Genomic DNA, 13,418 nt, shown 5'->3' with positions numbered 1-13,418 from the left:
CAGCCCTTGGCTCTGAACCTCTTTGTTGAGAAACTTTTGAGGAGACACCTGCAGGGGAGACTTGTCTGTGGTCAGACTCATCCTTGAGGAGGGACATGTAACAAACAGTTATGTCCATTACCTGAGCCAGCACAAGTGTCCCAGGAACTCAAAGGTGAGATAACAGAGTCCAGCTGTTCATCCCATAGGTTATGAGTAAGTTAACAAGAATCAATGCTGTGTCTGCAGCTACAAATGGCTCCGAAGACAATCACGTTCATCCACAGATCTAACGCCATACAGTGTGAACCTTGTGTTACTAGTGACACATCCACAGCGACATGTGAATACTCACGCTGGTCATAGACACGCTTTTCTCTCTTTGAGCCGGGCTGCACATCAACTTGCACCCCGATTGTTCAGACTTCCACTGACACCCCCTCTCACCGTCCCTCTTCTCTCCTCTGCTGCTGCGTCCCTCACCTTCCTCATCTCTCCCTCTGTCTATTTAGGTCTTCACTCCATCTCACAGACACAGACAATAGTTTAGTGGTTACGAGAGGGTAGGCGGGGAGGGAGGTGGTAGGTAGATGAAGGTAAAAGGAATCAAATATATGGTGATGGAAGGAGCACTGACTGGGTGGTGAACACACAATGTGATCTATAGATGATGTATTACAGAATTGTACAACTGAAACCTATGTAATTTTAGTAAGTATTGTCACCCCAATAAGCTTTAATTTAAAAAATGTGATATATACCTAAATATATATCATATCATATATATGTATAATTTAGCCTTAAAGAGGAGAGAAATCCTGTCATATGCACACCATGGATGAATATTGAGGACTCTATGCTAAGTGATTTAGACCACTTACAAAAAGACAAATAGTACCCATATATGATTCAAAGTAGTCAAATTCATAGAAACAGAAAATAGAATAGTGGATGTCAGGGACTGGGGGTAGAGGGAAATGGAGAATTGATTTTTAATGTGTATAGAATTTCAGTTTTTCAAGATGAAAAATTGTGCAAATGTGTTGCATAACAATGTCAATAAACGTAGCACTACTAAACTGTACACTTAAAGTGACTAACATAATAAATGTTATATGTGCATTTTAGCAAAAGTTTAAAAATAAGCTGGGCCAGAATGAGGGGAGCTGCCAAACTACAGGCGTGGAGTGCGGAGATGGACGTCAGGGTGTGTGAACTCTGACGGGAGGAAATACCACCTTGTGCTGCAGAATAGCCTTGATGGCACTGGCCGTGATTGTGCCACCAATAGAAATCACAGATGTTTCTGTAGGACCTCATGGTGGTCATAGAATCTCCAGATACTGTGTAACCACATCCTACTTCAAAATCACTAATTCTAATAACATAATTGCTTAATAAAGAGGCTCAAATTGGGCTTAAACTACTCAATGTAAAAATGACAAAGTAATACCCAACTGGTCCACAAAATGAGAAACCTCAAACTTATTTGGACTCTTCTCTCTGCCCTAGCCAGACATTCAATCGATCACTAATCGTGTGCATTCTCTTTCTAAACGTCTTTCAAATTCATCTGGCCCTTTGACTGTCCACTGTAACATCTTATTTTAAACCTTCATGGCACTTACTGATTGTGGCTTTGACTGAATTGGCTCCTGACTCACATCTGCCCCCTCCCTCCCTGACTCCCCTGGGTCTTTCTGCTCTTTCTGGTTTTTTCTGATGATGAAATCTGGTCCTGATTGCAGGATTCCTCCCTTTTCCTGCTTGATCAGCGGGGCTTCCTGTCAGTGAATGGTTCAGAAACTCCCCCCATGTAGTCCCTTCCACTGAAGGCAGAGCTCCTGTCTCCATCTCTTTTCAGACAGAGCCCATTCTCATCGTGATATTCCTCACCTTCAATGACACAAAGCTACTCAAAATATCTGGACCAGATTAGTGAGCTTTGATCCACCTAGAGATAAAAAAGCTTTAAATGTTGTGTGATCATAGGATGGTGTATGGAAAGCCCTGGACTCGTGGCTGGAATTGTGAGGGGTGTGAATTTGGGAGGGGCGTGGATTTGGGAGGGCAGGAGACCTGAGCGCCAGCACCTGCCCGAGGTCGACCTGTGTCCTGCATCCACCAGGGGGCGCTGTGGCCTAAGCACCTGATTGAGGAGCTCCAGTTTCTCAGCAGTTTCCCCATCCCCTTGAAGGTGTGCCTGTGGCTCACATGGTAAATTGCGGCCCCCCTCCTACAGTCTCTCTTTTTCTCAGGTGGGGCCACGATGGGGTTTGTACAGCCTCTAGAAAGGGGACGATTTGCATGGAGACCTCCCTCTCTCAGGATCAGGGTGACATATAAGAAAGAATGTTGAAGGCTCAGGCCTGGCTGTGTGGCTCAGGAAGCAGAGCCTGGGAGCGTCTCCACTATGGGCTGGGCTCCACTCCTCCTCATCTTCCTCGCTTACTGCACAGGTGGTGCCTGCAGGGAAATTTGGGAGGGCACGTCTTTGTCTTCTGGGATGATGACCTCCCTGGGAAGGGGGCCTGTCCTGTCCTCACTGATCTCTGTGTCCCTCCTTCCTTTCAGGGTCTTGGGCTGAGTTTGTGCTGACTCAACCCCGCTTTGTGTCTGGGTCTCCGGGACAGAAGGTCACCATCTCCTGCACCCGCAGCAGTGGCAACATTGGGGGTTACTATGTGCAGTGGTACCAGCAGCGCGCGGGCGGTGCCCCCACCACCGTAATCTATGATGATAACAAAAGACCATCCGGGGTTCCCGATCGGTTCTCTGGCTCCATCGACAGCTCCTCCAACAGCGCCTCCCTGACCATCTCGGGGCTGCAGCCTGCGGACGAGGCCGACTACTACTGTCAGTCTTATGATAGCAGCAATAAGCACAGTAATTCAGGCCCAAGGGGAAGTGCGACCAAAACTCCCCATAGTGTCCCCGTCCTGGGTCTGCCCTCCCTCACCCCCACCAGGGAGGGGTGCCCTTACCTGTCGTCTGCTTGAACGCTAGAGTTCGAATTATCTTGAATTCCTCTATTTTCTTTCCAAAAATGCCAGTTCCCCTGCCACGTCTTGAGGGATAAACGCTTGTTCCCTTTGCAACCATTTCATGTGAAGATTTAGTTCAGAACAGGGTTTCTGAATGTCAGAAACTGACAAAGGGGGAGGGAGTCATTTCTTTTGGGGGGGGCTGTTCTGTGCCTGTGGGATGTCAGGGCACTTTGAGGGGCTCCACACATCAGACATCAGTTGAACCCTACTCTCAAAGTCATGACACACAAAAAAGACTCCAGACATTTGCAAATCTGCCCTGGGAAGTGGAGGGCAAAAGCACCTGTTTCAGAACCAGAAGTTTAAAAGAGCATGTTTTCAGCTATTAGAAAGGCTTTGGCTTTGAGTCCTGATATGCCACTCAGCTGGACAGATGGCTAGATGTGTCATCTCTGTGCTTCTGGGTTCCATATGTTAGACAAAGCAGTTGCACAGGCCTCAGATGATTGTCCTGATGGATGAGTAACATTCTAAGCTCAGAGGTCAGAGAACTTGCTACCTAGTCATATGGCATCTGACCAGAGAGCAGAGTACAATTTTGACCAGACTAGGTGTGTAATTAATCTTTATATAAAGCACATGAAATCATAATAAATCCCTCTTCATTTATTCCCCCAGGGAGTACTTTTTAAGCATGAGACACAAACTGTACTCAGTTTCCTTTTTAAGATGGGCGTGAGAAACAGACAAGAACAGCAGCATAGGTGAGTGTATAACAACGTCCTTTCTTTCACCAGAGTGTCAGGTTCAAATTTTGGCTCTGCCTTCCTTTGGCTCTGTTCAAATTTTGGTCCTTGGACCTCCACTGTCCAGTATAGTCTCCACGAACTTGATGTGGATATTTATGTCTAAAATTAAGTTAATTAAAAATTCTATTTCTCACTTACACCAACTGCACTTCATTACCTAATGGGTTCATCTGCCGAATGGTTACCATATTTGAGAGGGCAGAGCTAGAACATTTCCACCGAGGCAGGAAATTCTACTGGACAGTGCTGACTTGGACAACTCACTCAGCATTTCCCTAACTCTGTTTCCTCACTTGTGAAATGTAAACTCCCAAAACTCTAAAAACTCTACCACTCTTCACGCTCCAAAACATCTCTCTGTGGGGTATTATGTGGTACCTTCTTAAGTTCCTGATCTCAGTTTGGTCATAAGACCAGCTTTGGCTAATGAAATGAGCATAAGTGACGAGTGTAATTTCTGAGCAGGAGTTGTATGAACTAGCATGTATGCACTTTTGCAAGTTCTCTGGTCTCTCTGCTATGGGATCAGTGGTGTTTCAATAGAATCTTCTCTGTCAGCTGTAGCCTAGGATGCAGGTAAAGTGGATCAGAGCTACAACAGTCAGGGCTGGAAATGGTGTATAAATGAGAAATAAACTTTAGTTTTTTTATTTCACTGAGATTTGATGTAAATTGTTACAATAGCATAACTTAGCCTATCCTAACTGCTACAGGAATTAGAGTCAGAAATAGTAACAAAAGTGACAAAAGTAATGAGATAGATGACATTGCATTTTGTGCTGGACAATGGACATTGAGTAGACTTTTTATGGAGGTTGCAAACATGGTTTCTGTTTTATTTATTGGCAAATACTTTATTAAGTTATTACCTGTGAAAGATGGGAGAGGAAAAGTAACCTCAATTAGCTGATGGCTGTGGGTTAAAATGTTGGAAAACTGATGAGAAACATGGGTTAGTTCCCAATGGGGAAATTTTATAACTTAGTGGTTTTAAGAAATGTGCTTAGAACAGAGCAGTCTTTTTCCCAAACAGAAGTAAAAAGCAAGAGAGTCCAGAAAATATGGAGGATTACACAAGTGTGAGAGCAAATTATTCTCAACCCACTACACTTAAAGATAAAATTGGAAATGCTTTGAGTTAAACACTTCACTATCCAAAGGAAGGCAAATGGATATGCCTGAGTTTGCCAGGGAAGGGAGGTGTAAGCCGCTGTGTTCCCTGGTGGCCACTTTCTGGGCACTGTGTCCACCTGTGCCCTCTTCACTCTTCTTACGTCCTGACCCCAGGGTTCCACTGCAGGCAGTGTCTACTAAACAGCTTTCACATTCATCCTTTCCTACGAGTTTCCATCTAAGTCCTTCCTTCCAGGCTTCTCTCCCCCCATGTTGGCCAGGGCTCTCCCGCCCGGGCACACCTCCTCTGTATCATTCTCTCACAGGCTCTGTCATCCTGGGATCCAATTGTACCCTTTCCTGCTCTGAGACTGGTTCCCTCTTTCTCTTCTTCAAATGCCTCTCCTTCTCTTTCCACCCTGGGGAGATCCACTCCCAACTTCCCTCAAGACCACAATGAGAAGGATGTCCCTTCTAAGGCGATTTCTCTAAAACCCAAATAATGAGAGTTTCTAAGGCTACCCTTGTGTTTTACTGTACTTTTTATATCCACTGTGTGATTGATCTCCTTTAAGATTTCCCGTTGAATCACAGTCACCTCAAAAACATCGCCAAGCAATTAGTATTTGCATTAGCGAGCTAAGCCCAGTGCTTAGCCCACAATATTTCAATCAATATGTGTGGAATCCCAGTTGAAAGGTGAATGACAGAAACTCAGGATCTGTGGAAGAGATTGCAGTTTTACTTATGGTCATCAGGGGCATCATGGGACAGTTTCCGGAGGCCCCGCAAAGTGTATTCACAGATGAAGATATTCCCCTAAGACTGCAGGTCTGGGTGGGGTGGCAGAGGGAGTTGGACCTTGAGATCATTGATGCAGACCCAGCAGCTGTATCCTCTCTGTGTGGACCCAGCACGTATCCTATCCCAGGTCCTGTTTATCAGGGAATTAACCATCGACAAGACCCCAAACACATATAAGGCACATTGAGGCAGCGAAACATTTGCATGAACTGCTCCTCCTCTGTGAGGTCATTGGGGAGGGAATAAAAGAGGCCTGGGGCAGCCCAGCCCCACTGTGGGCTCAGGGGTTGTGTGACCATGGCCTGGACTCCTGTCCTCCTCGTGCTCCTGTCTCACTGCGCAGGTGGGGACATGGAAAGGGAAGTCACTACCCTTGTTTTGTCTCCTCTCGCTTATGAAACTTTACCCTGGTCCCTGCCCCATCTCACATTTGTGTCTGTGTTTGCAGGTTCCCTCTCCCAGCCTGTGCTGACTCAGCCGCCCTCCCTCTCTGCATCTTTGGGAGCATCAGCCAGACTCACCTGCACCATGAGCAGTGGCTTCAATGTAGCGGGCTACCGGATATCCTGGTTCCAGCAGAAGCCAGGGAGCCCTCCTCGGTATCTCCTGAACTTCTACTCAGAATCCAATAAGCACCAGGGCTCCGGGGTCCCCAGCCGCTTCTCTGGATCCAAAGACGCCTCGGCCAATGCAGGGCTTCTGCTCATCTCTGGGCTGCAGCCTGAGGACGAGGCTGACTATTACTGTGCTACATATCACAATAATGCTGCTCACAGTGACACACACAGATGGGGAAGTGGGACAAAACCCTCAAACACCGTCAGTGGTGGCTTATGACTCTTACTTTGTTGAAGTTGAAATACACCCATCTTATTATTATAAAAAACAAACAAACCCTTACTAGTCCATGCACAAATTCTCCTCCAGGATTTTTTTTCCCCACGAAATAAACATAAAGACTCAGAAAATTGTCTCAAATCAACAGGGTTACACCATAGGCAGAATCTGAGAGGAATTTCTGTTGCAAAGCTACATGTGGACCTGAAGTTCAGTTGCATGTGGAGAAGCCTACAGTGAAGAAGCATGTCCAGGCAGCGAGTGAGCAGACCTGTGGTCATTCCCTCAGGGCCTCCTTCAGGTCTCAGCGACCCCACAGCAGCCCCAGGGACAACTCCCTGCTCTTCTTCCAGAGTGACCACATTAGGGATGGCCTTGCTCAGGGCATTCTGGGAAATGTAACACTAAGGACTAGACTCCAGTTGTGAGAATGGGCACAGGAAGCAAAAATGAGCAAATGACAGTTTCTAGGGCTACGCTTCTGCTTTATGAAACTTTTTATATTCACCGTGTGAATGATCTCTTGTAAGATATTCCTTTGATTCACAATGACCTCAAAAGCATGGACAATCAATTAATATTCATAATATGAGCTGCGCCCACGGTAGCTGTGGGGACTGGAAGTGACAGATTTTGACATCCAGTAGTTTACAGAGTCAAGGGGAGTCCGGGCAGGACGAGGAGGTTATTCCTTGAGTCTGATGCCCACTGTGGATGGAAGTCTTCCACGTCTGGTAAAGCATGGAGGATACCACAGCTGCATGCCTATAAATCCCTAATTATACATTTTACCTGCTGTCAAAACTTGATGATGCGTGTTATTGAATGAAGTTCAAGATTAAACCATAGCACATAAGTAGAGAAATACAGCTTACTTCTGTTGTAAACCTGTATCGTTTTAGAGTATCTAATCTGACATAAACAGACTATGTGTGGAAATATGGAAATTAAAGGTACTGCTGGTGAAAGCTCAGAGGGAATTGAGAAAAATGCTATTAGAAACTGGAGGAAAGGCGATCATTGTTATCTAGTGTCAGAAGTTTGGCTGAATTGTGTCCTACAGTTGTGTGAAAGGCTTAGCTTGTGAGCAAGACACCTGAAAATTTAGCCGAGGCGATTTCCAAGCAAAGTGTTGAAGGTGCAGCCTGGATTCTTCTTGTTGCGAGTAGTAAAGTGTGTGAGGAAAGAGATAAATTGAGAGAAGAACTGTTATGCAAAAAGGAAGCAGGACTAGAAAAATTGGGAAGTTATCAATTTTTCTTCTGTGGCTTTGTTAACAATTCCTTGCTTGTTTTCTCTTTCCTTGGGAGACCCCAAAGTTACTGCCCTCTGTATGCCTCCCTCCTAAGCTGGGCTGGAGGCCTCCCAGGTAAAGAGTGGATCAGTCAGAGTGTCTCCAGATGGCCATGTGTCCACTTCTTATACAGGCATCCCCAGAGAACAAGCAGGTATGAGGTCAGACAATGAAATACGTGAACTCATCCTTGTAAAAGTTCCACATACCCCACTGCTGAATATCACTATGGTCACCTTCAAAGTACTTCCTTTGGGAAGCTATGCACCGATGCCAGTGCCTAGTCCACCCTTCAAAGTAATTTTGGAACTCTTTTTCCGGAATGGCCATGAGAGCTCTCATCGTATTACCCTTGATGTCCTGAATGTCGTCAAAATGTCTTACTTTCAATATTTCCTTTATCTTTGGGTAAAGAAAGAAGTCATTGGGGGCCAGATTGGGTGAGTAGGGAGGGTGTTTCTACACCCTTATTTGTTTACTGGCTAAAAACTCTCTCACAGACAGTGCCGTGTGAGCTGTGCATTGTCATGGTGCAAGGGCCATGAACTGTTGGCCAAAATTTCAGATCATCTAACTTTTTCACACAGCCTTTTCAGCACTTCCAAATGGCAAACTTAGTTAACTGTTTGTCCAGTTTTTACAAACCCATAAGGAATAATCCCTCTGATATAAAAAATAGGTTAGCAACATTGTTGCAACAAGTTTGCGAACATAATTGTCAGAACTCGCATACATGAGGTCACCTGAATCACACATGGTGGGAAAGCCAGACCTAACACTCCTTAGCTCTGTGATGTGTAGGGCAGGCCCCTAATGGTCATCCTACAGGACTGCAGGGGCCCTCCTTGTTTGTGGTGAACTTCAAATGATCCATTAGGTGTGGCATCTTTGTCAAGAGATATAAGGTGCCTGGTGCTGACTCAGGGCTGCATCTTCCAACAGGTGAGGCTCGCTGCTAAATCACTGCCCATGTGGCTGTCATTCCAGGTACCTCTGGGCTTTTCCATAGAGCATCACTTCTTCACTCCTTTCCTACATGCACTGAGGGTGCTCAGGCAGCAGGACAGTCACTCCCCACTGACCACCTGGCTTTTCTTGCTACAGCGTGCAAATCTCACATGCAGGTGACTGAGATGTCTTCTGCATAGTTTCCTTCCCAAAACTCTCCAGGAACTGACAGCTCTCGTGGCGTGCCCAGGCCATCTCATTAACCACAAGAGGCAACTATTGGCCCATCACACTTTGCCAGAGGCTCTGGGATAAAGAAGCCCATTTGGAAAAAGCTCTCTTGAAAAATCCCTTCTATATCCTGAGAAGCACGGTGCTTTTGGATACACCTCTAGAGTATAATATTTATGTCACCGAATTTTAAAACTGCGGAGTAATGGTAGTGAAAGGAATAAAAGAGATCTGGACATGCAGACTTAAAATGATCCCGACTATTCTGGCCATGAGGCAACTATTCTATGGTGAACAGGTGGCATTTCCATGGCTCCTGCTGACTTCAGGATGGACTCCAGTCTGTGTGAGGCTCTTTCATCCCAGATTTGTGTCTCGCGTGGACTGACTGGAGTGGCAGCTGATCCCCAAGATATTCTTAAAGATCACGCGCTGCCTCCTGGTGTTCACATCCTTGTGCATATCGAATAGAGATGACTTGTGTAGCCCATAGGACATTGAAGAAATGACCGTGTGTGACTTCCCATGACAGGTCATAAGACTTCCATTGTGCTTTCTCGAATAACTTGCTCTGGGGAAAGGTAGTTGCCATGTTGTGAAGACCCTCAATGAGCCCTATGGAGAGAGGTTCAAGTGTCAAGGAACTGAGGCCTCCTGCCACCGGCCTTGTGACTCAGCCATGTTAGAAGTTGATCTGCAAGCCCAGTCAAGCCTTTGTGTGCCGTTGACATGGTCAAAATCTTAACTGGAACCTCCTGAGCAATCCTGAGCCAGAAACACACTTCTAGGCTGTTCCCAATTCCCTGGCTCCCAGGAACTGTGGAATCATATATGTTGTTGTTTTAAGCTTCTAAGTGTTGGAGACATTTGATGTGAAGAAATAAATGATGAATTGTCAAGAGAGGGAAGTGGCAACACAGAGAGGGTGTACGCATTGGTGACGTAAGTCTTGATGTCTACCGTTAGCAAAACATATTGAGACCTCACGGAACTCCCCACCACATGTGATTTCTGTGGATTCCCTAATGGCCTATTCTGTGGATTGCCTAATGGAGCTTTCCGTAAAATCATGGCTTCATTATAAATGTCTCGTGGGAGTTACGCACATTCATTATGCCTTGTCAAGCTTCCCTGGGTAAATCTTTGGCCATAAATTAACAAAAGGACAAGGGCCTCTTCCAAGCCTTCATGATGTTCAATATGAAATTCCTCAAAACAAGGTACCTGACCCTCCCTATTGTTACTGAGCCCAAGGGGTTCATTTGGCCTGCATGCATCAAAGCCAATAAAGAAATGAGCAGGAGTTGGCAAGAAACAAGTAGAGGTTTATTTAAGGAAATGGCACCAAACCCGGAAATACAGATGAGCTGGCTACAGATTATACAGGCAAAATCACTAGACACCATGGGTTAGGGGCTCGGGGTCACATTGGGAGCTGATGGATTGGAGGGGAGGTAAGGGTAATGAATCATTTCTTCAGGTCTTGAGGACCATTCTGAGGTCTTTTCCAGCGTTCCTCTGTCCGGTCTTATGGGAAACTAGCCCGGTGGTCGTTTCCCCTTAGGGCTCAGGGATTGAAACATAACTTAGGTCAGGATGTTGTCATTAGCCTGGTAGAGGCCTAGACCATGTGACCATTAGTCAGGTCTGGGCTACTGTCTTCTGCTGCTTCCGGGAATCCTGATTATCTGGGGGAAAGGCTAGATCTCTGAGAGGTATATATAGAGAGAGTGATAAGATTTCTAGATCTAGGATTTAAAACTAAATTTAATCAGTCATAAGAGCCCTCAGTTTCATTATTGTTCACCCATGCCATCTTTATCAGTCACATTTCATATTCCTTTGAATAATAAACAGCACCAGTGTACACTTCTGCCCCTTAACTAAGAGATAGAGGTGTTGCTTTACCAAGAGTTATACCTAATAAAAATAAAATGAAAAAAATATATAACAGGTCCTAATTCAGTAAAGCTGGGGAGGGAAGTGAACTTCCCATTCTACACTTTAGAAGAGAAGTTATCTTTCGGTTTTCCTAACGAGGACAGATCAAGACATGGGATTTGATAGAAAATGCCTCTAACAGGAGGGAAACATGAACACTTTTTAGCTCTTAGTGAATGTGGTATTGAAGACCCTCTGCACAGTGGGACTGCAAAGGAAGGGGAAGGAAGAGAGAGCCTGGGGTGTTGGAAGTCCTATCACACTGGTTAATTTTCACCTTGTGAATCCAGGGCACTGATAAACTCTTGTGTCCTCAAGGACAGAGCCTGATATTGGCCCCAGGTACATCTGCACCCGTCTGTTCTCTCTGTATCCGGTATGAGCCACAGTGGCCTTTTATGTTTTCCTTTTTCATATCCCTGTGGTATCTGGCTTGTCCTATTCTTTTCATAAATATTTCTGAAATGATGGAAGCATTTTGCTAAGTACGTTGTGAAGTAGCTATTATGCTGATTTTTAGGGTCCTGCCTGTGTTTGCTGATGGGGACTCAGCAGATGCATCCTCTCTGGGCTGAGCAGAGTCTCCTGCTCACAGGTCTGTGTAAGGTCCCAGTAGCGCCTTCCTTCCCGGACCCTCCCATGGGGCAAACTCAGATACACCCATCAGCCTGCTCTGTCTAAAGAACCAAGTGCAGACCTCAGCTGGTCTGCAGGTGGGGCAAAGATCACCACTATGGGAAACAAATTTACTTGAACAGCCCCATCCTCCCTGACGCCACTGAAGGAGAGATGACAGATGCCTGGAGCAGCCCAGCTCCAGCTCAGAGGTCTCAGGAGGGCTCTGTGCACCATGGCCTGGACTCTTGTCCTCTTCCTGCTCCTCTGTCACTGCACATGAGGGGACTGGACTCAGAGACACGGAGAAACCCTGCAATCCATGAGAGTTTTGGAACAGTATTTATTGACAATGGTTGAGGTTGGATGATGGGTGCAGGCTGTTCATTGTGCTGTTCTCTATAGTTTGTGTAACACAATGGAAAATGTGTTTAACAATTATACCTGTATGCATGATGTGTGTCTACCCATCTTTTAACAGATGCTGCAAGTTGCCGACATGTTTCTGGTGTGAATTCATGTTGAAGTCCGTCTTCTTCCAACAGACAGAGGAGGAGCTGGTGTGGGGGCCAGGAAGGGACTGACCTCAGGGTTTCCAAGGACAGAGGAGGAGCAAGGGGAGGGGCTGCCAGGAAGGCGTGGAGGGGGTGGGGCCAGACCAGGAAAGGACAGGTTAGTGGGGCTGGTGTGTAGGATTTTATGCAAGAAGAATTAGGAATAAATGAAGGATTTTAAGCCATTGGGTGACCTTCTGAATATGAACGAGAAAGATCCCTCTGAATACTGTGAGCAGACAGTGCCTCAGAGAGCAGATAAGCCTGGTCCTAGATTATTTACTAAAGACTCTAGAAGTCCGTAGCCATTTGCACAGTGAATGCAGGTGTACATGCCAGGCACACTGAGGAAATGAAAGTTTCTGCCATTGTCTTTCTGGGCATTCAAAACATCTGCAGTATGATCTTAAATATATACTGATATGCCTAATAAACTAAAAATAACTAGCAAGAAAAATAAGATGGAAAATTACATATAAAGAAATTGTATAATACCTAGGACAAAATACCCATAGAAAACATATGACACAACTATACACAAAACTGAAGATTCTACTTAGAGATAAAATCAGCTACATATTACAGGAGAAAAGGTGGTATACAATTCACTGGTACATATTAGCCTACAAAAACAGATGAACTGCCCCCTTGTCTGTTCTATGACACCTGGACTCATGCACACGAGGGTCATTTAACATTTTCTAGAATCTATTGGGGGTGGGTATTGACAACTTAAGTCTCTCTCTGTCTCTGTCTCTCTGTCTCTCTGTCTCTGTCTGTCTCTGTCTGTCTCTGTCTGTCTCTGTCTCTCTCTCTCCTGCACACAGAACAGAACTCATTCTGGGAGTGAGATACTACAGCAATCACCTACAGTGTATCAAAATCACAGTTTCTGGGAACGAGACTATGGCTGTATGAATAGAGACAGTGACCTGGTGAGCTGCACAAACCAGCTGGGCCATGGGAGGTGTGTGCCCTGTGACCAGCAGAGGGAGGTGTGGGACTGCCCTGCGGTCCCTACACAGCTGCTCAGTGAGGGGCATTCACTCAAAGGAGCCTAGGCCTGGGGGCTGGGCCCTGAACTCCCAGATGGGGACTCAGCAGCTGTATGCTCTGAAAACCTAACCTAACAAGGCCTGGCAGAGTCCCCTGAGCAGGGACCTTTGTGTGGTCTCAGCAGGTGCTTCCTCCCAGGGCTCTCCCAGGGGTGAAACCAACCTCCAACCTCCTCAGTCTGGGGTGTGAGCTGAGCTCCAGCACCAGGGCTCAGGGAGGGGCTGGGCAGTCAGTGGATGGAGATACATTT

At 45.9% G+C, this 13,418-nt stretch overlaps 2 gene segments (V, D, J or C); both read left to right on the top strand.

Annotated features, from left to right (window-relative positions):
* Positions 1-2,313: 2,313 nt before the first annotated feature.
* LOC148757312 (immunoglobulin lambda variable 6-57-like) lies at positions 2,314-2,993 on the top strand. The segment is given in 2 exon segments: positions 2,314-2,438; positions 2,554-2,993. Coding segments are annotated over 2 exon segments (471 nt in total).
* A 2,984-nt stretch (positions 2,994-5,977) lies between these two features.
* On the top strand, positions 5,978-6,638 carry LOC148757311 (putative non-functional immunoglobulin lambda variable 5-48). The segment is given in 2 exon segments: positions 5,978-6,035; positions 6,141-6,638. Coding segments are annotated over 2 exon segments (435 nt in total).
* Positions 6,639-13,418: the final 6,780 nt, after the last annotated feature.

Source organism: Rhinolophus sinicus, chromosome 9 (genome assembly GCF_057876585.1).
Source record: "Rhinolophus sinicus isolate RSI-liver-muscle chromosome 9, RSI-T2T, whole genome shotgun sequence".
NCBI lineage: Eukaryota > Metazoa > Chordata > Mammalia > Chiroptera > Rhinolophidae > Rhinolophus > Rhinolophus sinicus.
Note: the sequence above shows the minus strand (reverse complement) of the source record. Positions and strands in the feature narration are given on the sequence as shown.